At 45.0% G+C, this 24,665-nt stretch overlaps 5 protein-coding genes across 10 annotated transcripts in view; 2 read left to right on the top strand and 3 right to left on the bottom strand.

Moving 5' to 3' along the window:
* Positions 1-400: 400 nt before the first annotated feature.
* On the bottom strand, positions 401-6,540 carry LOC120454988 (high affinity copper uptake protein 1). Of its 5 annotated transcripts, none has more exons than XM_039640781.1 (6): positions 6,410-6,540; positions 2,996-3,074; positions 2,725-2,927; positions 2,417-2,664; positions 1,819-1,848; positions 401-1,218 (listed from the first exon to the last, which is right to left on the bottom strand). In XM_039640781.1, exons 2-6 carry the CDS (start codon positions 3,027-3,029, stop codon positions 1,017-1,019), a joined length of 717 nt encoding a protein of 238 aa, XP_039496715.1. In that variant the 5' UTR covers positions 3,030-3,074; positions 6,410-6,540; the 3' UTR covers positions 401-1,016. The 5 variants fall into 5 exon arrangements, with proteins under 5 accessions (XP_039496715.1, XP_039496714.1, XP_039496716.1 ...); XM_039640780.1 differs by having other exon boundaries at positions 6,361-6,503; XM_039640782.1 differs by lacking the exon at positions 6,410-6,540 and adding an exon at positions 5,826-5,901.
* A 115-nt stretch (positions 6,541-6,655) lies between these two features.
* On the top strand, positions 6,656-7,580 carry LOC120454989 (zinc finger protein 593 homolog). Its single transcript, XM_039640785.1, has 2 exons — positions 6,656-6,794; positions 6,856-7,580. The coding sequence occupies exon 2, from the start codon at positions 6,975-6,977 to the stop codon at positions 7,461-7,463; it is 489 nt and encodes a 162-aa protein (XP_039496719.1). The 5' UTR covers positions 6,656-6,794; positions 6,856-6,974; the 3' UTR covers positions 7,464-7,580.
* Positions 7,581-9,572: 1,992 nt separating this feature from the next.
* LOC120457407 (cell division cycle 7-related protein kinase) lies at positions 9,573-14,502 on the bottom strand. Its single transcript, XM_039645004.1, has 4 exons — positions 14,231-14,502; positions 13,657-14,058; positions 13,369-13,591; positions 9,573-11,582 (listed from the first exon to the last, which is right to left on the bottom strand). The coding sequence occupies exons 2-4, from the start codon at positions 13,976-13,978 to the stop codon at positions 10,151-10,153; spliced, it is 1,977 nt and encodes a 658-aa protein (XP_039500938.1). The 5' UTR covers positions 13,979-14,058; positions 14,231-14,502; the 3' UTR covers positions 9,573-10,150.
* Positions 14,503-14,849: 347 nt separating this feature from the next.
* On the top strand, positions 14,850-15,986 carry LOC120457414 (calcyclin-binding protein). Its single transcript, XM_039645012.2, has 3 exons — positions 14,850-15,003; positions 15,068-15,240; positions 15,359-15,986. The coding sequence occupies exons 1-3, from the start codon at positions 14,989-14,991 to the stop codon at positions 15,864-15,866; spliced, it is 696 nt and encodes a 231-aa protein (XP_039500946.1). The 5' UTR covers positions 14,850-14,988; the 3' UTR covers positions 15,867-15,986.
* A 103-nt stretch (positions 15,987-16,089) lies between these two features.
* LOC120457402 (GAS2-like protein pickled eggs) overlaps positions 16,090-24,665 on the bottom strand; it is a 49,604-nt gene continuing 41,028 nt past the window's right edge. For both annotated transcript variants that reach the window (XM_039644996.2, XM_039644995.2), the window contains exons 4-10: positions 24,187-24,383; positions 24,012-24,130; positions 23,649-23,941; positions 20,874-20,981; positions 20,622-20,818; positions 19,851-20,503; positions 16,090-19,769 (exon numbers count right to left, since the gene is read on the bottom strand). In XM_039644996.2, the coding sequence (XP_039500930.1) occupies positions 18,562-19,769; positions 19,851-20,503; positions 20,622-20,818; positions 20,874-20,981; positions 23,649-23,941; positions 24,012-24,130; positions 24,187-24,383 (2,775 nt within the window). In that variant the 3' untranslated portion in view covers positions 16,090-18,561. The remainder of the gene's footprint in view (positions 19,770-19,850; positions 20,504-20,621; positions 20,819-20,873; positions 20,982-23,648; positions 23,942-24,011; positions 24,131-24,186; positions 24,384-24,665) is intronic.

The raw sequence follows: 24,665 nt of genomic DNA, 5'->3' as shown, positions 1-24,665 counted from the left end.
TGTACGACTCGAACGCCCGTTTTTGCGGACAGCCAATTAAAAATAAGAACAGACAATAATTTACAATCAGCGGTGGGGAGGGTCGAGGGTGGGGGGGGGGGGGGGGGGGGCGCACTTTAAAGTTAATTGCATAATACAATAACAGTTTTCGATCCTAAAGTAATATCAGAGGTCTGAACAACACGTAAATGCAAGCATAATTCAATGCCAACCATTCCAGCAGGAGTTGATCGGTGTCTATAATCTACAATCGATTCCATAACCAAATTACACTTGTGAAACGCACTGTTGCAGCACACATTCAAGCCTTACAACATTCGCCGCGGCCTAGCCAACATTTCACAAGGAAGCCAAATTTAACAATGTTGTAACCAAAGTGATGTATAAATATATATATATATAATATGTATATATAAAAAAGAATGGAGTTTATTACCAAATAATAATAATAATCATAATCGTATAATAGGGTTACAAAATGGTGTATATTAGTAATGATAAAAAAAAAATATATTTGCTTTTGTGGGAATCCTGCGAACATAGATTGAGTACCAATAGAAAAAAGTCATTTTTGCATTGCTTAACTTTTATACAATTCGCTAGCCAGTCGCTCAATTTGTTCTCTTGTATAAATTACACTTTCTTTACGGACAGCAGATAGACATATTCCTACATAGTTGATCTTGATGTCGGTATATAAACGGTATTGTAAACGATGCAGCGGTTGCAGCGGTTGCATCGTTTACGGCCAGCATGGGATTGGATTTATAGTTTATAGGCTAATACCTAGAGAATAGCAAGTGCTGCAGGGTGTGTTGAAGTGTGTGTTTTCCTGTGGGGATGAGAGCTTCCTGGGTTCCCAGCTTAGCACCAACGCCTCTGCCTTTCCTTTAGATGAACATCTGCTCCTCCAACGCCTCCGCCCCCGCCCCCGTCTCCATCTCCAGATCCAGTTCCAGATCCATTTCCATCTCTGTGAGACAACGGCGGCTGAGGCTACCGGGAGTCGTCCTCTGTTAGTGACAGTGCTCGGTGACGTCCACGATTACCGATTTCTTCCAGCAGAAGAGGAAGTAGCCAACGGCGGCGCCCAGGACGACCATCAGGCAGAGCCACACGTTGTACGTCATGAAGATCAGCATGAGCAGGAAGGACAAGGTCACCTGGAGCACGTGCAGCAGCGTCTGGAGCAGGTGGTTCACCGACAGCATCGAAGGTCTGTTTGCATCGAAAGAGTTACATTTAGTTTGAAATTGGCACCATTTAGCTCTTACAAATGTAGCAGGACAACGGAAGATACATAATTGAACGTGACAAAATCAAAAGAACGTAACAAACTGGTAAAGAACATAACGAAATATATAAGTTTAGATCGGTGATCCTTGGGGTTGGGATTACTCCTGCTCTAAAGTTCCATTTGTTAGATTAAACTACCATTAACGATTAGGGTTAGACTCCAGATTAATTGCCAACTCGAACTACTGTGTACTGTGTACAGGTGTGTAACCAAGTGTAAGCATATATATTATGCGGTCCAGCCAGATATCTGTACAAATTACGGGCCAATTTGTGGGCCGATACGTAAAACGAAGCGCAGCCGTTCGCAATTGCTTTTTTCCCATTAACTGGCGGCGCTTGGGTATATCGGACATATCGGATAGCGAACAACATGGATGTAACTAATGCAAATTTAAGTGAGGCAACAAAATTATACAGAGACGGGGATATTACATATATTGATTGGGCAGGTGGGCAGTTGGGCAGTTGGTCAAGTGTTCAGTTGGTTAATTGGGTTGGGGGCAATGGAGCGATACTTACGGTTGCTTGTGCACAACTTCGCCCACGTATCTAAGAAAGGATCGATCGAAGCGTGCCGGGTGGGACACCACACGATTGCGGATGCGATTCGCGGATGCAGATGCAGATACAGAATCAGATTGAGTTACAATATATATGTATAGTTTCAATTACGGTCGCGTGAATCACAGTTGCCAATTATACGAAATTAACGAGGCGAGACAGCAGAGCGTATCGATATATGAATTTGGTTTGAATTGGTTTACGTTTGTTGGTTTTTAGTTTTGGTTTTTGAGATGGATCAATTTACAAATGAAGAGCGACGCGCATTGATGATGATGCAGATATAGATATTGATATTGATATTGATGGTATTGATCAGAATATGAGGCGGTAGCGGTAGCGATAACGATTTTGTACGATTTAACGGGTAACAGCATAACGAAAACGAAACGAGAAGAAAGAAGAAGGCATTAAGATTAATATATACAACAAGTAATAAATACAATAGATACAAAGCTACAAAGCTACAGAGCATGGATGGGGGGCAAAAAGCATGCTTAACCAAAGTCGCTTAGCGGCAGGAAAGGGATAGCATAGATTATCATCCAGAACTCACTGCACGGGCGAGGGAGCTGCCGCTGCCGGCGATGGTATGCGCGGTGCCTCCGGATTTCTTTGGGGCCCCGTCACGGGTCGATACTCCAGCAGATTGTATGTCTTCCAGAACAGATACTCGCGATAGTACTTCAGTCCCTCGTACATCAGGGCCAGCAGGAAGATGGCGATCATGGAGCCGACCAAGCCGGCCACCGTTTCGATGTGCCACCAGGAGAACAGGATCGTCTCGTTGTAGCCAAAGTGGAACTGCGAAGACCATGGAGAATTGGCAATTATAAGGAATACCATTAAATCACGTTCTCTTACCGCCATGGGCATCATGTGCTCCATTCCGGTGCCAGAGCCACCGCCATGGTTGTGGGCACCGTGGCCCGCGTGACTCGCCTGCAAATCGCTGGTGTCGGGGATCAGGTCGAACATGGAAGCGGGATCCGATGGAGACGCCGTCGCCGCAGCCATGCCGCTGTGGTCGTGGTGCATGCCCGCATGATCGTGGTGCATGGAGTGATCTGTGGATTATGCGAAATCATCAAGGTTGTGATCCAAGTCCAAATCAAAATCCAAATCCGAAACTCACCAACACCGGGCGCACTGTGATGGGCGTGGTCCATAGCTGCTGGTTAACCGACTTCTTACTGTGGATCTGCGATTAATGACTGCAAAGGAGAACGGGGTGAAAGTCGCATTAAATCTTTGCCACTCGTAAGTCGTAAGTGAATAATAAACAGTGTACATATAAAAGATATGAATGGCTACAATAGCGGTCAAGATAATAGAGCTTTCTTCACATAAATTCCCCACGAATGATTTAAAGATCCAAGCCATCGCACAATGACAATTGAATAATAGTTTGCATTAACTCAGATATATATATTAAATCTTATACATTATATTGACTATTTATAGTTACAAATCTTGCGAGCTCTAGTTTCTGCCGCATTTGTAAATCGAAAGGTTGCTTTTCACGTGTGTTGCGGGTCAATTGCCAAGCCCCAAATCTCATTCAAACCGATATATCTCAATTAGAAAGTCAATCCCTGAACAATCCAACCTCCGCCCTTTTCCCTTCCCTTCCCTTTCCCTTTCACATCTGCGAAGGGAATGTTCGTTCAACGACGAATGCGAAATGTTCGCTGTGGAATGTGAAATGAAAATGCCAGACATTGCCACGCGTGCTCCACCCAGCGGATAAGGAGGAGGAAACTGCGTTAGCCACTCACTCAGCCCCCCCCCCCCAAATGATCCCCCCTGACCTTGGATTAACCTGGATTAAAATGGGTCGCTTACGACTCCTCCAACTGCTGTGCCACTTCTGCAAATGGGAACACTGCGAGCCATAATTAAACGGGGCTGGTAGCTTTATTCATTCCACTTCTCTTTGTCTCTGTGGCTCACCGCATTCGGTTAATATCGCAGTTCGCAGTTCGGTGATAAGGCGCTGCTGCGACACCACAGTACAAGGTAATCAGTGGAACATGCTCGCACATCGAGCCACTTGTGGCATGCAGTACAAGAAGCTCGCTGATATGACAGGATGTGCGGTTTGGATGGCAGAAGGCTCACTGATACGAGTTCAGGTATAGGGAAGAACCTTGAAATGATCCTAACTGATGATGATACTTTTCAATTTGTTGCGCTATTCCCTTCGCTACTCGTAGAAAACCAAGTGTCACTCAGTTGAAAAGGTCGACATACAACAGTGGCTGGCTTATCACAACGATTCAGTGCGCATTGCACTTAGCATTTTTGTCTGAACACAAATGAACACAAGCACATCCGCAAATTCCATTGAAGAGTTAAAACACGTATTCCTCCCCTTTTTCACTGTAATTAATCCCAGCATTCAACATCTCGTAGAAACAAACAAAGCCACAAGCGAGCTTTAGAATTCAAATCGTGTTAGAAAACCCGTTTCGCTGGAATTCTTCGTCATGTTCTGGAGTCTGAAGCGGCGAAATTTCTATAAAAATAGGTATACAAGTGCACATTTGAAACCTCTGAATGCGAAGATCTGGCGAGGAACGGCTTGCTTTGGCCTCCAAGCGATGGACTCAATAGTTATCCAACTGAACTGGACTGGCACAACTGGTTAACTGGTTGGTTGGTTGGCTTGCCACTATTTCTTTTTGGTTTTGGCCCGAAACGAAAGGAAAATTAGCTCTGTTGCGGTAGTAATTTGTTTTTCAAGACAATGATCGGTACGCAAACCCAAGACTTTCAAAATAACCAATGAAAAGAGAACATACACAACATAATTGCCACTCTTGGATGCAGTAATTGTATTTCGATTTTGAAATAACCATTGAACAGGGGCGGTGGCGGTGGCGGTGGGGGGAAACCAAATTGCGGTGCAAAAGTACTGAAAAGTTAAAGTTCAGGGTAAATTTGCGTAGCTTTTAGATAACATTCTGTGGTTTGTTTGGTTTCAATGGAATCGCTGATATGGAATCGTTTGGGAGGTTCTGTGGGCGGCAATTGGAACCCCGTTTCAGCGCCTCTGATAATTAAACCAGCACAAAACTAACGCACGGAACAAACCGGTTGGACCTACTCACCTCTGTCACTCTCGCTTTTAGTCGCCTGCATTAGCAGCTTTGTCTTTGCACAGAGAGAAATATACCTACTTCCCCTTTGATATTGTTATTAAATATATGTTCTCATTTTTCAGTTTTATCTGTATTCAGTAACAGTGAATAAGCAACATTCAACAAAAAATCCTATGCTTTAATATGTGTAAATTGCTAAATGCTAAGACTCAGCGAAATAGTTCAAAAATGTAGATAAAAGTTCTGAAATGTCCGTGATGCATATGATTCAGCTTGTCCTATTCATTATTCATGTTATATTAAAGAGTCTTGTAGATCGAAATAGTAATATAAGGGGAAATCAAAGTGGTCAAGCTACAATACTCTTTTTTTCTGTGTATTTGCATGGACAAATGGCATTAACCGTTGCTTCATCTCATCAGCTGATCTCCCCAAAGAGAGCTCCATCCTTTTCTCTGCACACACACACACACACACACACACTCGCAGCACTTGCGAAATGTCAAATCACGACCGATGTGTATTGCAACCACAACTGTGAGAGCGAGAGTGATTATTTTCGTTCAGTGCGTGAGTTTTTTCTATTGAGCGGGCGGGGGAGCTATTATATCACATGTGCAAGAGAGTCAGTAAGAGAGTTGAATGATCTCAATCTGAATTTGGACACATATCACTCAACGCACAAACACAGATAGGCGGTTAATTGTGCTTGTAACGGTATAATTGACTGATAAGCGATTGGCACTGATAATCGCAATCGGTATGCAATCGCTGATTATCGATAAGGACACCTAAACTTTGTTTTTAATTTAGTTTATTCTTTTTCATGCATTTCGTATGTGTGCTTGTTGTTGTACTTACTGCACTTGGCGGGCAATTTGCTCGAGTTGTAACAATGTATGTATGTTGTAACGCCGGTTTAAGTGACGAACTCAACGGAATGTCTAGCTAAAAACAGACAGTCAACGAAAAATGCCAATATGCCAAACAATCGTACATTTTTTACAATGCATGCAACTGCTGTCCCGCTCCCTCTGAACCCAACCCCTCCCCCCCTTCCCCAACAAAACCCCACCGCTCATTTAACAACAATCACAGTTTGTTTTTTTTTGCTTCGTTGTTGCTTTTTGCACTAAATCACACACACACACACTAGCTGCAAGTGCTGAGCTTTGAGAGCAAGCGAGATAGCAATAGTGGACCGGCTGCAGCATCTTATGAAAAATAATAATTGCTTTAATCGTTTTTGCAAGTGTAAAACCCGATCTATTTCACAGTGTTATCCAATCGCACATGTGTGTGCGTTTGTTTTGCGGGTGTGCACTTAGCCCACACACCCGATTTGTATTATCATTAGCACTTTATCTGTTAATATATTCATATGTTTGGGGCTTACTTTACTTCCTGCTTAAAGGAAATAAATAATAATAAAAGAAAATGCGCACCGTCCGCCCGCAGACAACTTGTTCGCACGATTGTTGATGAATTAATTGCAAACATATGTTTTTTTTATTTAACAGAGCGCTGTCCACGAAAAGACACTAAATAATGCCAAAAAAGAGTTTCGCAACGTTCAAAGTAGATGAAGTTTAGCTTAGTAATACACCTAATTATACAACTTATAGTCGCCACAAATAGCACATTAATTGACTTTTAGTTTGAATTATTAGTATTTATTTGGAATAAATACAAACAGCTGTGGGTCAGTGTGCACACACCCACAATTTTCCACATATCGATAAGAACCTATCGCCCAGGGATCGTCTCCGACATTCTTTGTGCGCATTAAATCTGTAAAACTTTTAAAACACATTTATTCTCCCTCAGAAGGTAAAGTTAATCACAAAATTACTGCAATGGTATATCAATTGAATGTCTAAATGCATTACAGGTATTAGGAAACACCTAGGGAACCAGCAGAAGTTAAAACCCCACTGGCAACCAAAACACGTGCCAAAACAAACGTTCATATTTTCCGTATAAGTTGTACATATATAAAAAGCCAGCAAAATGGGAATGGTAACAAAGCGCAAGAAGATGCACTATGGCGATACCCATCTTCAGAGGAGATGGCGTGTGCGGAATCGCCGTCGTGATCTCGACCAGATCGACGATGACCTGCGCACCCGGAGTGGTGAACTGATTAATCAGAATGTGGACCTCGACAAGCCGGGATTCGCGCAGTTCTACTGCGTCCACTGTGCCAAGTACTTCATTGATGACACCGCCATGCAGGCACATTTCCGCACCAAGGTGCACAAGAGGCGACTCAAGGCATTGGAGATCGAGCCGTACAGCATCGAGGAGGCGGAACGCGCCGCAGGACGTGGCAGTTTCGTGAAGCCGAAGAAGCGGTCGATGGAAACGCAGCCATCGAAGGAGGACGTGGTCGCCGGCAAGAGGATCCGAGTGGAGGAGGTGCCCGAGGACACAGACGCCACCGATTCGCCCTCGACGTCCAAAACGAAGCGCAAGAAAGCCGAGAAAATGGAGACCTAGCCGGAAGATGATCCAATTATTTGATCTAGCTTAGTTTTTAAGACCCTCGGGGACTGGATTTTCTGGTTTCCCCCCAACTGCTTTCTTTAAATACATTTTTTTCCTACTTAAACTCGATTTAAAATTTTGTTTTATTTGATGCCAGCAAAGGAGGCGGAAGATCAGCAGCTTCAAACAACTAGTTCAGCGCTAGCAAACAGAACTGCTTGCAAAGCTTTAATTACCGTTACGATTTCTTCTGTAGCTCAAAAGTTCAAGTTCTCTCCGCAAACGGTCACTTTCTTCGTCCGTGCGCACCGGTTAACACATCGCAATGGCGGTCGCGCATAAAAATTGAAATTAATTAATTATCAGCTTCATTTGCCGTCGAAAAGTGTTTCAAAGTGCAGTTAAACAGGGATCGCAGGTACGGGCAATGCGTTTGCCTCGGTATTTCATGTTTAAACGGCTGAAATCGGTGAATTTCTGCAATTTCGCTATTCTCCTTTGAACTTATTCTGCTTTGGCGCGCGTGCGTATGTATGTGTGCGCGTTTCACCGGCATTCTCTCGCACACCTAAAAGTGTGCAATGGTTTGTGTGCTGACTTTGTGCATTTTGCTATCGCGAGTGTTTTGTTATTATTTTTGTTTTTTTTAAAGTTAATTTTGCTGTGTATTTTATGATTGTGCCCAAAAAATATGATCACTAAATGGTGTGAGAAGTGTAATCAATTATTATTTTTATTTTTTTTATGTGATTTGTGATGTGTATGTTATGATTGTGCCCAAAAAATATGACCACTAAAATGTGTGAGTAGTGTAATCAATTATTATTTTTATTTTTTTTAAGTGATTTGTGACGTGTATGTGTAATATGAAATTAAATCATGTGAAATTAAAATGTGTATTTGTACATACATATGTACATATACATATAGCAAGAATTGTAAATGTACGAATTTCTAATGGTGGTAAGTGCTCTATTAATACACTTTAATTTATGAGTCCTATAGTTGTAACTTGTATGAGTTTGGAGACTTAGAAAATGGAGACTTAGCCGGAAGATGATCCAATTATTTGATCTATCTTAGTTTTTGAGGCCCTCGGGAACTGGACTTTCTGGTTTCCCCCCAACTGCTTTATTTAAATACATTTTTTTCCTACTTAAATCGATTAAAAATTATATTTTATTTGATGCGAGCAAAGGAGGCCGCAGATCAGCAACTTCAAACAAGTAGTTCAGCGCTAGCAAACAGAACTGCTTGCAAAGCTTTAGTTACCGTTACGATTTCTCCTGCAGCTCAAAAGTTCAAGTTCTCTCCGCAAACGGTCACTTTCTTCGTCCGTGCGCACCGGTTAACACATCGCAATGGCGGTCGCGCATAAAAATTGAAATTAATTAATTATCAGCTTCATTTGCCGTCGAAAAGTGTTTCAAAGTGCAGTTAAACAGGGATCGCAGGTACGGGCAATGCGTTTGCCTCGGTATTTCATATTTAAACGGCTGAAATCGGTGAATTTCTGCAATTTCGCTATTCTCCTTTGAACTTATTCTGCTTTGGCGCGCGTGCGTATGTATGTGTGCGCGTTTCACCGGCATTCTCTCGCACACCTAAAAGTGTGCAATGGTTTGTGTGCTGACTTTGTGCATTTTGCTATCGCGAGTGTTTTGTTATTATTTTTGTTTTTTTTAAGTTAATTTTGCTGTGTATTTTATGATTGTGCCCAAAAAATATGATCACTAAATTATGTGAGAAGTGTAATCAATTATTATTTTTATTTTTTTTAAGTGATTTGTGATGTGTATGTTATGATTGTGCCCAAAAAATATGATCACTAAAATATGTGAGTAGTGTAATCAATTATTATTTTTGTTTTTTTTTAAAGTGATGTGTATGTGTAATATGAAATTAAATAATGTAAAATTGAAAAGAAATGTAAATATACGAGTTTCTAATGGTGGTAAGTGCTCTATTAATACACTTTAATTTATGAGTTCTATAGTTGTAACTTGTATGACTTTTTACATTCCCTTTGATCAAGTACAAAAATCCCGATGCACTTGTTTAAGGAAATAAATAATATTTGTCCATGTTTCCATTTGTGGATTAATGAAAATCACGCCTTCATTCAATCTTCATGGTATAAATATATTTTCGCTCTTATATCCTCGTTTCGCATGGTTTTCAGATATACAATAATTATACTTAGGTTACCTATAAGACTATTCGAACTATACAACATGATGGATAGTGCAGAACTCTCTGCCACTGGGCGGTGGTGGCCATGCACTTGGGTCGCCTTCATGATCCTAAATGTACAACAATTTGTAGCCTTTTCAGCCATACTTCATAATCAATCTCTCCTCGTTTGTTTTTGTTTTTGGTATTGGTATTCCTTGCCCATTGTTCATGATTGAAACGTTTCTTTAAATATATATATATCTACATATGTATGTGTTTGTGTGTGTATGTTGTGTGGCTTGCGTGCTTCATTTGGTTTCATCTTCTTGCAGCTTGAGGTAAGTAAATGTGGCCGAGCGGGGCGCTTGGACATCGTACACTGGAGAGGGAGTTGGGTATTGTTGCAAAAATGAGATGTGCTCGGGAGGTGGGTGTGTGCGGTCTATATACAATCATGATATGTGAACTGGGTATAGTCTATGTACAAGTGTATGTATGTTCGTATGTATGTATGTGGACTAGTTTCACAGCTTGTTAATGGCCGCTTGCTGCAAATCAAGGGCCACCTGCTGCTTGAGCTGCTCCGGTGAGGCGGCCACCGTTTTGTGATTTTGATATCTTTGTCGACGCATCTTGCGCGGCGTTCCATTAGCCAGCTGATCTTGCTCCGTCTGCTCGGCCTCCTCGGCGGCCGTAAAGAATGGATGCTTTAGTGCCTCGTCGGCGGTGATCCGCTTATGGGGATTAATCTCGAGCAGGCGATGCAGTAGATCATAGGCGCTGGCCGGAAAGCATTCGTATGCATCCAGTGGCTCTGTCAAATATTCGCTGTCATCGCACAGGCAGTTGAAGAAGTATTGATCACAATTCCGGCATACTTCGCACCTTCCGTCCACAGATTCGTGGCTCTTGAGGAGCTTGGCATCACTGAAAACGGAACGGTGGCGAAAACGCAGGCATAACTTTCTCAGATTCAGTGGCCTGGACCTCTGACTCAGGGTGATCATACGATCCAGAGCCAAGGCCGTTTTCCGTATCGCTTGATCTCCAAAAATAGTCACAATCTCGGCCAGAGCAATGAAATCGTTGGGTGCCTTGAAAAACGGGTACACCGACGACATGATCGAAAGGAAAATCACACCCGCCGCCCAAACGTCCACGGCAGTCGTCTGATCTGGGTACTTGAGCAAGACCTCGGGCGGCCGATAGCCAGGTGTTCCTGCCCTGGAGGCGTGCACCTCCTTCTTCATTAGGCAATTGAGGCAAACCGAGGGATTTGCAAAGCAGAAGCACTTGGCATTATTAGCCGCCGCTGTCGAGGCATTTCGATTCGTATTGTACTTGCTGCCCGATGGCGTTGAGGGTGTTTGGTCCAGCTGCGCCAGTTGCGGCTGTTGTTGTTGCTGCTGCTGCTGGTGCTGCACCGGCTGTGGCTGGACGGGATTGGACCCATCTACTGACTGCTGCTGCTGCGAATCGCTTGGCGCAATATCGTTGACCGGTTTCAGGGGCATCTTGCTGGAGTCCTCGTGCAAACGCATACGTTTAACAGCTCCGCCCAAACCAGCATCCGGTGATGCACTTTGTTGCACTGCATCGATTGCTTCACGCTCGCGTGGTCGTTTGCTATTGTTGTTGTTGGCGGCGGCGATGGATCCGGCAGATCGCAGAGCCGGTGGGTTCACATGCTGGGCCAGGCCGAAATCGACCAGGAGAAACTCTCGTCGGCGTCGATTGTAGAGAAAGTTGCTCGGCTTCACGTCGCGATGGATGACATCGAACTTGTGGACATGACGCAGGGCCACCAGGAGATTGCGCATATACAGCCGGATCTCGGGCACATCCATGCGCGTGTAGAAGTCGTGGAATCGGTCATGCGCCATGTAGGGCATCACAAAAGCGGCGGAGGCGTCGCAACGCAGGCAACAGTGGATGCCCACCACGTTCTCGATTCCCCTGAAAAGCGAAACAGAGCGGGAAAGCAATAGATTAGTTATATACTCGTATGCAGCTATAGTTTTCAATACGCAGCCATTGGCTTTAATTAACCTAACCAGTGATTTGACCAACATCCTGATTCATTTTAAAGGTAGTATGATATGATTGAGCTAATCCTGCGTTGGATAGATTGAACTGAACAGCAGGATTGATCCATGTCAGCTTTACCTTCTTGTTTATGTTGCTTTGTTGTTGTTTCGTGTGGGAAAACCACAACACAAACAGGGATATCCACACACTTCCGCCCACTTCATTTTAGAGAGAGGGAGAGAGGGATAGAAAGAGAGAGTGACTCTTCGACGTCACGCAGAACCAGTGCTGACCTGATTTCTAGCTATTTTCGGCTGAATAGTTGTGATATATATAGCTTACACCTAAATTTGCCAATTCGTAGTAATTAAAAAGAACTTTATTAGGTATTTATATTACAAGTACTTTAAATGTCTGAGTGGAGTGTTGGTTATCGGTATAACTTAAAAAAGCTCAAATCAACGAAGGACCAACCAACGATTTGATAAGCGGCTTTTCTAGCCAGTCGCGCAGCTCGATTGTGGGCGATGGCGATGGGCGATATGGAAGATGCGATTTGCGAACTGGGCGCTGGGCCTTCGGGTGCGGAACAGGGAAAAGGGAACAGGGGGCAAGCGGCATATGTGAATACGTGAGGGAGCACTCGGCATGGCCCAGTCATAATTATCATCGGCTGTGACGCAATTGGGTCTGCGGAATTTGCGCAAATGGCTTGAATAGACACAAAATCGTAGCTGGCAGTGGGTCTCTTCGAGGGGCAAAAAAAGATGGGCGGTGGACGATGGGTAATCAGGGGGCGGGCAGCCGGCTTATGTCAAACACGCAACGTCGCCCACACAAAATACTGCCCACTCGCTCTCTCCTTCCTATTTTGGGTGAATTATACAGCCAAGCGATGAGCTGACCGGTGACGAACGATACTGCCCCAAACTCCTCCGGTTCGAGGCGGTATTGAACCGATTTTGCCACCTAATCGCCTAATCTAATCGCCTTGCCCGGCAGACCAATCGATAACAGGCAGCTGGGATTGCAGGATATGCTACAGTCTGTACCATCACACCACGCATGTGTGATGTGCGCGGGCTGTAAACAAACCGTACAGCTGCCACACGGTAAGAAATTATGATATATCTGAGGACTATAATGGCATGTTTAAATGCATTAGGCAGCGGTGGGTTTCGAATTCGGAATTCTGTTCCATGTTGGAACACAAACCTGGTTGTTTTACGTGAGCAAAGTTATAATTTCATGGGAACTAATCATAACACAGCGATATCAATCGGGTTTCCTTTTCTCTCTGTGCACGGGCAGATGCGATTTTGCATAAACAAATGTGAAATGTATTCAGATCGAACATTTTTCGCATATCAAAGTGATGTGAAATGCGTAAATGAATGCAAAGAGAGATGCGGCATTTTTCTCGCTGTGCAGCGAGAGGGCTTCAATGTAACTGTAAATGGGCACGTGAATGGCGTGTGAAAGTGCAATAAACGAACGCTACAATCATGCCATCTCGCTCGTTCGTGCGGCTAAATAAATTGCAATGACGTAGATGGAGCCGCTGCCGGCGGCTGACGTCGTTTAACGGCGTTTGACGCAGACGAGGACGAAGAAGCGTGCGTGGGTGGCTCTACCATCGAACCACCGAATTCGTATGCGATACTATAAGGATGCGGCACAGGATAACAGGAAATGAAGCAAGCGAAGAACCTACCCCATTTTTGTCATGCACTGCAGCTCCTTCATAATCCTATCCGGATGACTGGTGGGTATGTGATGCTTGATGGCAAACTTGCGGCGCAGACTGTCCGGCAGATGCGATTCCCGCCGCAGTGTGCCCAGCAGCACAGTGCTAAAGGTCCCGTTGCCAATCCGGCTGTGCACATCGAACAGCTTGCCAATGTCCGGGATGCGTGTGAGGAGATCATTGATGGCTTCTGCAAAGGATTGCCAATTACATTCATTTGCTGTGCACTACACCTTGGTGTAGATCTGAACTTACCTTCGCTCTTGTTGCGCGCCTGTTTGGTTGTACGCGGTGTGACGGGCAGACCCATGACTTCAGCTCCTACGGATTCCACAGGCTGCTCCTCCACGGACGCAGTGGATGCTTTGCCCACATGCCTGCCCGCGGTTCCAGTTGCCAGAGTGCTGGCATATTGCTGAACGGTTTGCCTCGGCTGCCGTTGGACTTGCCTTGGCGCGGCACGCCAGGATCCGCCTCCGTTGGCGTACACCACATTGGCGCTTGCAACACCCGTTTTGGGGCGACGATAGTGACTGCCCGGTGTTGCCATCTCCTGGCACAAAACGCGATCGGCCATTGTTCTTCAGGAGCACACTATTCCTGGGCATCGGCGTGTTGATAGTGCTTGAACGGCTTATTGCGGGGCTAGAAAAGAGCCTGTAAAGAGCACAGTTAATTTCGACAAGGAATTTTTGGAAAATTTTGTTGTTTGCCAGGCCAAAGTGGAAAGTAAAGTGCTTCCGAACAGTTGGGACTTGAGGTTGACACTATGTCATTAGCCTTATGGACTGCCGGGCGACAGTGCCCAAAATTGTCAACGCCTACTCACTTGAATTCCTGCTTATCCGCAATCCGGTGTCCTGCTGCGCCGCCCTTTAATCCCGGAACTCTGGCTGTGGCGCAGCGTCCGTTTGTTGAAAGTGGATACCCTGGATGGAGTACATTAACAACTGGTCACTGGTCGTATTGTCTGGATTGTGTGGTCGGTCGGTCGGTTCGGCGTTCCGCGGGAGCTGAGGTGGTATCAAACCATCGATGGCGCTACTGATAATATCGATGGTTTAGTTCCAGCCGGTTCGATGCCATCGATGGTTTTTTCGAGACTATGGGGTCAGTATGATTGCCACCCGGCCAGAATAGAATACCAAATACCTTGCCCTACCCTGAACTGGTCACTCTGATTTGGCGGGAAAATCGCTTTTCCGGCGGAAGTCTGAGTTAAGGTCAAAATAAAACTGAAAATTGTTGGTAATAATGGGAAATTATTAACTAGTTAACTGCTCTTTATTGGATCAAAACTGCGCCTATTTTAAATTTTAGTTAATCAAGAATACATGTGTCTGCTTAAAAAACAGTTATATACTTATTTATTAAATAACAAAAAAGTTGTTACAAAGTGCGCCAAAGCTGGCATTGAATATACCAAAAATACCATGAAAGAGTATTTTTCGCAATGTGCTCCGTGCTCGCCACGCTTTATGCGTTTTTTAGTACATTCAGTACGGGCGCCGGCGTCATTGAATTGCTCGAAATTTCTGCGAGCCTGCAAAAGTTTGTCAACGGTTATTGAAAGCAACAACACAGAAAATGTCACTCGAACAGGTAAGTCCAAGTGGTGCTCGAACAAGTGATCAATGAAATAAACCAATGAAATCCAACCAAACAGCTGAAAAGCGATGTGGCCGAGCTTGCGGCCTTCCTGCAGCAGGCGAAAGGTGCCCGCGTAAAAGGCGTGCTGACCACCGCAAAAGCGGAGGCGGAACGGGAGATAGTTAACCTGGAGATGAAGGCCAAAATTGCGGCGGAGCGACAGGCAGCCGGGCCCAACGATGCCAAGAGGTGAGCAAAGTGGATGATACAAATCCAGAGTCCGGGGAATCCAGCGTCCACTAGGATTTCGAAATCTCTTCATTGAGCCCGCACTTACCACTAATACATCCCCATTTTGATGCCCCAGATATCTGCACGAGCTGACCGACTACGGCTGGGACCAGAGCGCCAAGTTCGTGAAGCTGTTCATCACGTTGAACGGAGTGCAGGCCTGCACGGAGGAGAACGTGACTGTCACCTACACACCAAACTCGTTGCAGCTCCATGTGCGAGATCTTCAAGGCAAGGACTTTGGGCTGACCGTGAACAATCTGCTGCACAGTATCAATGTGGAGAAGAGCTACCGAAAGATCAAGACCGACATGGTGGCCATCTACCTGAAGAAGGTGAAGGAGGACGAAAACTGGGACGTGCTCACAGCCATCCAGAAGCGCCTGAAGCAGAAGCAGGATAGTGAACTGACCAAGGATGGCGAAAACCCCGAATCGGCACTGGTCAACATTATGAAGAAGATGTACAACGATGGTGACTCCAAGACAAAGCAAATGATCGCCAAGGCCTGGACCGAAAGTCAGGATAAGGCCAAGTTTGGCAAGGAGGCGGGCGGCGGACTGGATTCTTTCGGCGATCTCTAGATATGATAACAACCCTTGAAACCGACTATATGTATTGCTAAATACCTAGGCACTGCTTCGATTCCAGCACACGTGGTATATGTGGATAAATAAACACCCAGCTAGGGCATTAAGTTAAAACGAGTGGTGGTTGTCTTGGTTTTTATATATATTTGTATATAGGCTTTTATTAATTAAATTCTTGTGATTAAAATCAATTATGCTGCTCTTCGCTTAGTGTACACCCTTGCGGTCTAATCTATTCCATTTGTAGTGGTTAGTTTGCTTTCGAAATGAATTGATAATTACACTTTAGCTGTATTCAAAATACACTTTATATGTTCTGCGATATATATCCAAGTACATATATATATATATATGCGATGCGATGCTCATCATGGCCAGCGCTCGAGAACCCGTGGTGCACTATCATCCTTTCTTTTGTTCGATTTGTTATCAACCTTTTGGCATACAAATCGGGCAATTGCTTAATTCTGTATAATTATAATTACACCACGGGCCATGTGTGTGTGTGTGTGTGTGTAAGGTGTTTTTGTCTATGTGAGTGTATGTGGGTGTATTGGAACAATTTAATTGTTAAACAATTAATCATTAATTATTTTGGTTGCGATCTTTCACGCCGCTTCGAGTTATCATATACATAAATTGGTATCATTTGGTGTACAATAAAAAGCTGAAAAACGCAACTTAAATTCAAATTGAAATACAAATTATATGAAAAGAATACAAATACAAAATGTAACTGATACAAGATATCGACAGACTGAACATTAAGGCCGATTTTACGAGTACATAAGAACTATACAACATGTGGGCAATTGGACAAACACAATTTACAATCTATATATATATTTATATGCATAGGTACGATGTACTAAACTATATGTTAACATTGCTAAATCTAAAGAACAAAAAAAAAATGAAATCATACAATAAATGTTCAATAGTTGTAGATATTTAAGGTTTCTGAAAATTATGCTATGGTTCGTTCGTTCGCTCAACGGTGCCATTAACTCTATAACGATTTCCTTCTGTCCTCTCAAAAGCTATGGTTTCTCAGTTATTTTTCTTTTTTTGTGACCGTTTTTCTTGTTTTGTGTTTTTTGTATATTTTGAATGCTCGATGAATACAGTGCGCTTTAGAGCTGTACTCGAAATCGCTTCCACTATAATTGAATTAATTTATCGTGTATTTAAATTCGAACTAACCATCCTTTAATTTCCTTTAATTTCACTACACCCCCGAAACGCACTGTATCCCTTGAATGGTGTGTGTGCATATGTGTTTTTTTTGCTGGTGCAGTTTTGTGGGTTTGAAGAGCCTGATTTTGGAGTTCCCAGACCAAGGAGCACCCACTTATTGAAGTTGTTTTCTTATAATGCGGGGGCGGTCGCTTCATTTCCTAGCTATGCTTGCTATATCCCTAACCGATCTCCTCTCTTCTTTTTTCCTTGTATATATAGTATATATATATAGAGCTATACTGTAAAAGTCGAGTTGTCTAAAAGCTATTCATCTTTCCAGATCCCACGATCCCTTCCTTCCACGAACGGTTCCTCTGTTCAAGCGTACAAAAATAAATGTATTCTGCTTCGCTACAAATCGAATCTGAAGAATTTTGTTGGCTTTACTTTAAAAATTTCTAGAAAACTAGGTATGCGTCCTCTATGTGTTTGCGATCGTGTGTGTGTGTGTTCTTTTATGCTTTTATGCTTTTAAATAGATATATTCAATATTGTAATGCTTGTGGTTTTGGTGTAGATTTAAAATTCCTGTTCTAGGCCTAGACAAAAAATTGATTTAAAATTTTTACTCGAGTCTCAAATTTGGATTGTATATATGGTTTAATCATCATTACCCTAGATCAGCGCAGATCGAAGCTTATTGGGGGTATCCTAGCTCGACGCTAGCTCTAAATACAAATCAAATGCTTATATTTGGTTAAGAAAATGCTGTTACCCTACAACGTCGCAAAAAATAATAACTGACTTATTTCGAAATGCATATAAAGATGTTGGAAAACTGGAAACTGGAAATTCTGTATTAACGTAGTATATTGAGTGGTTATAGGGAAAGAGAATTGAGAGCTTATATATTGACGATTACAGGGGTTCAATATTGGCAGATAGAGAACTGTTTATACGGGGGATATGCTTAGGAGTCTCTGGCTGCTAGGGATTCTGCCCTGTCTGTCCTTGAGGCAGTTTCAGTTTTGCTTTCTTCATTACTCGACATTTAACGATCCTGATTCTGATTTGGGTATATATCCTATAGCTATGGCTTCCCCCTGGATTTCATTTGGATTGGAGTGGGGTAACCTCCGATTCTTTGCCGTTTGAGACAATGTTTCCATTAAAATTCTCCAGTTTCAGGATTCCGCATTCATATTTTTTGGTTTAAATCGTTCAATGGCTGATCTCCACCTTCTTTTTCATTGGGATTCTCCCTTCTGATTCTTTACCTTTTCTCTGCTCTCCACGCACACACACACGCCGTAGCAGCAGCAGCAGTAGCAGCAGACAATTCCAGCTTGGCTCTAAACCTATCTTAACTATTCACTACCCACAATACCGAAGTCATGTGACTTCACTTTACTTTTCGATCTTCATGCTCCTCTGCTCACTTGGAGGCTTTTCAGAAAACCCTCGACTTGGCTTGGAAACGGACCTGGACGCTTGGCGTCCGCCGGCGCTGTTAGTAAAGCTCTGTATGATGACGCACTGGCGCCGGAATCTTGGACATGCCCCTCTCTCGCCTGGGCGATACCACGCTGGCTGATCCAGCAGCCGCTCCGGATCCAACTCCCGCATTTGAATGGTTGCTTTCGCAGGAACTGGCGGCGGAACTTCGCTTGGATCGCGCCTTGGCTGGAGGAGAACAGCTCTCCGAACGCTCCAGATTACCATTGCTGTGCACCCAGGCCGTGGTGAAGTCCTCGTAGACCGGTGTCTTTTTGCCATTACTGTTGATCTTATTCGCCGCTGTTGTCGATGATGCACCACCTGCCTTTGTTTGGTTACCGGCCGCATAGCGTGACAGTAGTGACTTCATCTTCTCCAGAATCTGGGCATCGTTCTTCGCGCTGCTGGCAGCCTCCAGGAGTTGTTGGGCCAACGGCGACGAAGCATGGTTCTTCACGGGCGACGTGGTTAGCGAACTGGTGCATCCCGGTGCTCCACTCCTCACACGGCGCCCATTGCTGTCGTAGAGAATTTGCGATGAGCGTCCTTTGCCATTGCGCTCGAAGGAACCAGTTGCTCCTGTACCATTTGTGGGGGCCACAAAGGTATCTGCGGTGCAGGGTGGTCTTCGTTTTGGTGCTCCCGTGGTTCGTCCACTCCACGTATTCGTGACATCACGCACCATGGGCAATTGGGTAGCTTGACGGGATCGGGGCGGCGCCACCGGCGTGGGCGTGGCTCCAGTAGAGTTCCGAACTCGAACTGATCGATAAACCGGCTGTTTTCGGCTAAAGGCTGGAGCCGGTAAACCAGATCGGCTGCTCAAATCCTGCAGGCTTCCACCAGCTCCGCCACAAGTACTGTTATCGATGCTGCGGCGACGACGCTGCGCCAACGGAGAGCGTGGAATCTTGCTGAGATTAGGTGTTGGATTACCCAGAGTGGTAGCCACCGACTGATCCTCGGTCTTGGCCATGTCCACGGTGATTTCGTCGTCGGTTATAAAGACACCTGATTGCTCAAATTTGTCATTTAGCTTATGAGCTCCGCTAAGAATCGCTGGCAGCGATTGTGGGCCATCGCACACCGAGTAGTCCTCATGGTCCTCCTCACGATCGTGGCCATTTAGATCCTCCTCTTCTAGAATGTCCGTGGTTGTCTTCTCCGCCGGCTCATCAGAGGGCGAGATCTGCGAGTCACTTGAGGTCTGATCCAGACGCGCTAAAAATATTAAGGATGAATGAGGACATCAAAAATCATATAGAAAAACACTTTGCACCTTGGGGAAATTCAGAAACTCACCATTGCTTTCAGCGTCCTCAATAGAAGCCTGACTGTGCAGGGACTCTCGTTTTTGGGCTCCGGATTGGATGACTCCCAGACTGCGGTATCCTTCGTCACTGATCTCACTGCCATTGTCGCTAATGTTCTCGAATTTGTTGGCGCCACCCTGTTCGCTCGCGACTCCCGATCCTCCGGATCCCGAACCGACACCTCCTGCCGCCGAACCGACACCAGAACCACCGTTTGCTTCCTCCGAGGAGCAACTGTAGACGGGCAGCGATTTCGGACCACTGCTGTACGAATCCAAAGAGCTCTGTTTCTTGCGCATATCGATTAGTCGGCGAGGACTTGGTGACATGGAGCGCCTGGTCAAGCTGGGCGATCCAAGCAGTTGGCCGCTGGAGGCGTCTGTGGTGACTGCCTGGCTGGATCCCGTCGCGGATGCACTGCCTCCTCCGTTCGCCTGCTGGTTGAGGAATTTGCGCTGTGGTGTCGGACTGCGACTGCGGTATTTTCCCGAATTAGGCGAAAGACTGTGACCATTCTGGAGAGGTGGAGGCGCAGGCACGCCCACAACTCCTGTTCCACATGATGATCCTGTTCCCGATATTGTTCCGGGTCCTCCATTGCAATTGGGGCTGTTGAAAACGCGTCGAGCTGCTGGCGGTGACCTAAAAATAAAGATAACCCAAACATAAGTGTGAAGATATTGATGATTTTAACAGAAACCGATGCTTTAAATATCACGGAATATATTAGAAAGTCATAAAAGAATAAAAGAGTACTTACCTTTCGAATATCACCTGCGCCTTGTGAAGCTCGATGCCATTGCTCGGATTGTGATTCGGTGACTGACGGGGAATGAGGCGAGCGGCCACGGAGCTGCGATGTTGGGCACGGCAGCGGCACGGATCGTGCTTATCCAGATAGTGTGATAGTGTGTCCCAGCCGCCACCGACGCGCACCATCACGTGGGAACGAAGGATCTAATAGGTCAATGGATTCAGCTTAGAACTATAAATTTTGGCTTTAAATACTTACCCGCACAAAGATGAGAACTTTGGTGTCGCCAATACGATATTTGCCCTCCGATACTCTGACCATGGGAAATTGCGAGGGGCATGTGCACTTCTCCACTAGATCTCTGACCTGTTGTTGAAATGAAAAGTATAAGATATATTAAGATATATTAATTTTCTTTGTGAACATTAGCGATCACAAATAACGACTAGTCAACTTATTAAATATGCTTTAAATGCAATTGATCAGCTGAATGCTATCAGCCATAATAGTCCATTGCCAACTAAATACGTTTCAACAAATGACCATATACATGAGTAATGATGACAGGTATTGTAATTGAAATTAATTGCGTTAATTAGCATTTATCTGTATCACTACGAATTAAGTGAAATGAGTGTGAACCAAATATGTGAAGCAACCAATGCGCGAGCTAAAAATGTTCTCAGTGGCACTGTACCAATTCCCCAATATCGGCGGACGAAGAAAAACTCTTGACTCCAAGTGTCCAATCCGCGGCTTCCTCCCCCCTCGATTGACCCTTAGCATTGCATAAGCCTGACCCGATCAGTTCCCCGACTTCCTAACTCCCTGACTTCTGCAGTGGCAGTTTGTTGCAGTTGCAGTTTGCCCAAAACACAGGAAGAGGAGGTGGCGGTGAAGGTGGAGATGGAGATGGAGATGGAGGAGATGCAGAAGCAGAAGGAGCAGAGCGACGAGCATCGGGGTCACCAAATAGTTTTTCACTGCATAAATTCACGCGCTGCCATTGTCCAACAAACAAATGATCCGCAGGGGCGGCGAGTCGAGAGAAGAGGGCGGTCTACGAGGGACACCGAGGGGGCTACCCTTGCCCTAGGGATCCATGGGATCCATGGCAAGACCATTGGCAAGTCAGCATTGGCTCCACCATCAGCAGTACGTCCCAGCGGGCGGCGGCAGACAAACAAATGACGACTTGGCCTGGCCTGTCTTTGGGTCTGATTCTCCACTTGCCGGAATTCGAGTGCGATTTGCGAAATAAAGTATTTAGATGGGTGCCGTTGCTTTCACCATTTTCACAAATATTTCGAAGTTTCTCATGACTTGCAGTGTATTTTTGTTTCTGGCCCTGACTGCAACCCCACCTCCATCCTAATCCTAACTTCTTTGCCAGCAGCTCGGTCTCCCCGATTGCGAGTCGAACCCATTGCTACTGTAGTTTGTGGCAGCTTGGAGCTGAGCAGCAACGCATTGGCACCTTTGAACTTTTGCAACTCCTTCTGGGCTGGGATGCGTGCTTAGGTGGAGCTGAGGCTGGAGATGGAGCTGCTGAGCTGCTAGACCAACTCCAACTCCAACTCCAACTCCATGGTGGCTCCAAGCTGGAACCGACATGACAATAAATCTTTCGGTTGGTGGGGATGGTGGAAGGTGGGCCAAGCAATCCAGCCAGCGATCCGCCAGCGATCTGCCAGAGATCGGGGATCGGCGTGACTCTGACGCATACGAGATTAGCTGGCCATGGATTGCGATGGGGATAGCGATGTGATCCTGGCCTAACCATAAATCGCATGCCACCAACTAACCAACAGCGACTGGAGACCGAACAGACAGACAGCGGCGATGCGGACGTGCCAGTAGCTCCAAAGCTCCACAGCTCCACAGCTCCACAGCTCTACAGCTCCAGACTTTTGGAGTCGACAAATGATCGTGGCTTTTTCTTTTCATTTCTTTTTGTTTCGTTTCTGCTGTTGGTGGCACATCATTTGATTTTCGACAAGTTGTTGAGGCTATTTGCTGATTTGGCTGCTGCTGTTGATGCTGCTTTTGCTGCTGCTGTTGCTGCTGCTGCTGCACAAATTGATTGGCTGCCTCGGAGTGGATTTTTGCTGGAGAAGGAGGACGGTACGATGGAGGAGGGGAGGTCCATGTCCATGTCCAGGTCCATGTCCCATCTATCCAGCGACCATCCATCCGCCAGCTGTCGAACATTGTTGCTGCGGTTGCTGTTGCTGCTTTTGCTGTTGCTCATGTTGCTGCTGCTCATGTTGCTGTTGTCAATGTTGCTGGCGGCGTGAGGAAATGTTTGCCTGGCTTTCATTAGTTTGGCCGTCAATGATTTTCCATTGCGCCTGACCAATCCGCATCCTTTGTTGCTGTGACGACAGCAGTAGTCGTCACACTTGCAATTACATTGACAATTGCAATTGTTGTAATTGTTGTTGGCACCATCGTCTTGTCAAATTAATTTGACATCTCAACATGGCAGCAGGCAAATCTGGAAAACCCTCATAACACCCCATCAAAAAAAAGAAAAGTAGACAAAAAAGTAACCAAAGTTCCAGTTTCAATTGCTTCTGATTTGTTTTGGTATTGTTTTTGGCGTGTTTTGTTGTTGTATTTTTCGTAACTGGAAACTTAGCCATGGCTAAAAATGGACATGAGCAAACTAGCAACAACAGCAGCCCAAGCAAAACAATAACAAACAAAATCGTGAGTTGAGCCCTCTCAGAAAATAAGTAAATAGAAAACAAAAACAACCAAAATATAAAAAAGAGAAACCCAAAAGTGGACATTGGGAGTGGGACTGGGACACCAAAGGAACGGGAACGGGAACGGGAACGGAAAACCCTGCGGGAAAATGAAAAACCAAAAGCGGAAAGATCGGACACTGAACACCAAGTTGGTTGCGCTTATTCTGCATCATAAACTGAGTTGGTCGCACATAATTTCAAGAATCTAGTAATATATTGGGTCACCCAACTTGAACCAAAAATTTGTGAAATTTATGAAAAATTGATTCGCTTCACTCACCATTTCGTCGAGGCTCTTCAGATCATTAGTGATTATCTGGGGCTGGGGTCCGTACATCAGTACGGGATTCTGGTCGCCATCATCCTCGGTCTCCGAATCATCGCTGTCATCATACAGATCCGTCTCCAATGTGGTCGTCGTTGTTGTAGTTGTTGTGGCCGCACTATTTCCGGAGTCCAGTGCCTCCGTTTGGGTGCCGTTCTCCGAGGAGCCAGCCCCATTGGCCTTGATGTCCGCGGCGATCTCCCGATCGATTTGTCGCTCCATTTGCACCAGCATGGGAGCCAACATTCCTAGTCAAATAGAATAAAATAGTTTCTATTTTTCTACTATTATTCTACTATGCATATTAAAGAAACTTACCAAATTTGGCTCCCCGACGTGCCACCTCCAAAAGGCACAGGATCACGTGCTTTTCGTTTTTACGCATGATCAGATCGTCCGTTTCGAACAGCAGGCACTCGATGATCTTAAGGCTTTTTCTGCAACAATAAGATAAGGTTACTAAGAGTTAAGATTGCGAAGAGATTGAACCCACCTGCACCAGGTTATAAAGTTGGAAACATTGTCGCGGGCAAAGAAGGTGCCACTTTTGGCAGCCGGAAGGTAGTGGACATTTCCCATGGCCAGAATTGGACCCGCCAGGCCCGAGGTCATCGAGCGGGTCATCGATTTGTTGCGGGCCTGTCGCCGTGCCAGATAATCCTCAGCCGCCTGTCTCACATAATTTGCGTGCTGCAAAAAAATAAAAGAACGCAGTAGAGGCATTAGCATTAGCATTAGATGATGAGATGATGCAGAAATTCCCAATGAGCACGGCAAATAATTCGCCGAGTGCGTCCGCGTGAAAGTCAAAAATACAAAACTAGAAAACGTTTTATTTTTAAGCTCCTTAGGAATTTAGCACGGCATTTTTAGGCTGTCTCCCCCCTTTCGAATTTCCCGCGATCTTGGCCACCACATTTGCTACCTGCAATGGGCGTTGAACGATCAACGTCGCGACAATGCTATTTATTT

Source organism: Drosophila santomea, chromosome X (genome assembly GCF_016746245.2).
Source record: "Drosophila santomea strain STO CAGO 1482 chromosome X, Prin_Dsan_1.1, whole genome shotgun sequence".
NCBI lineage: Eukaryota > Metazoa > Arthropoda > Insecta > Diptera > Drosophilidae > Drosophila > Drosophila santomea.
This window is presented reverse-complemented; position numbering and strand designations above follow the sequence as displayed.

Excerpts from the sequence above, each read along its gene's own strand:
- LOC120454988 (XM_039640781.1), bottom strand. The coding sequence starts at position 3,029 with ATGGACCACGCCCATCACAGTGCGCCCGGTGTTG. Across the intron at positions 2,665-2,724 it reads AGCACATGATGCCCATGGCG|TTCCACTTTGGCTACAACGA; the intron begins GTAAGAGAACGT and ends TGGTCTTCGCAG. Across the intron at positions 1,849-2,416 it reads GCAGCTCCCTCGCCCGTGCA|ATACGTGGGCGAAGTTGTGC; the intron begins GTGAGTTCTGGA and ends ATCCTTTCTTAG.
- LOC120454989 (XM_039640785.1), top strand. The coding sequence starts at position 6,975 with ATGGGAATGGTAACAAAGCGCAAGAAGATGCACTATGGCGATACCCAT.
- LOC120457407 (XM_039645004.1), bottom strand. The coding sequence starts at position 13,978 with ATGGCCGATCGCGTTTTGTGCCAGGAGATGGCAACACCGGGCAGTCAC. Across the intron at positions 13,592-13,656 it reads GGCGCGCAACAAGAGCGAAG|AAGCCATCAATGATCTCCTC; the intron begins GTAAGTTCAGAT and ends AATCCTTTGCAG. Across the intron at positions 11,583-13,368 it reads CAGTGCATGACAAAAATGGG|GGGAATCGAGAACGTGGTGG; the intron begins GTAGGTTCTTCG and ends TTCGCTTTTCAG.
- LOC120457414 (XM_039645012.2), top strand. Across the intron at positions 15,241-15,358 it reads GGGCCCAACGATGCCAAGAG|ATATCTGCACGAGCTGACCG; the intron begins GTGAGCAAAGTG and ends TTGATGCCCCAG.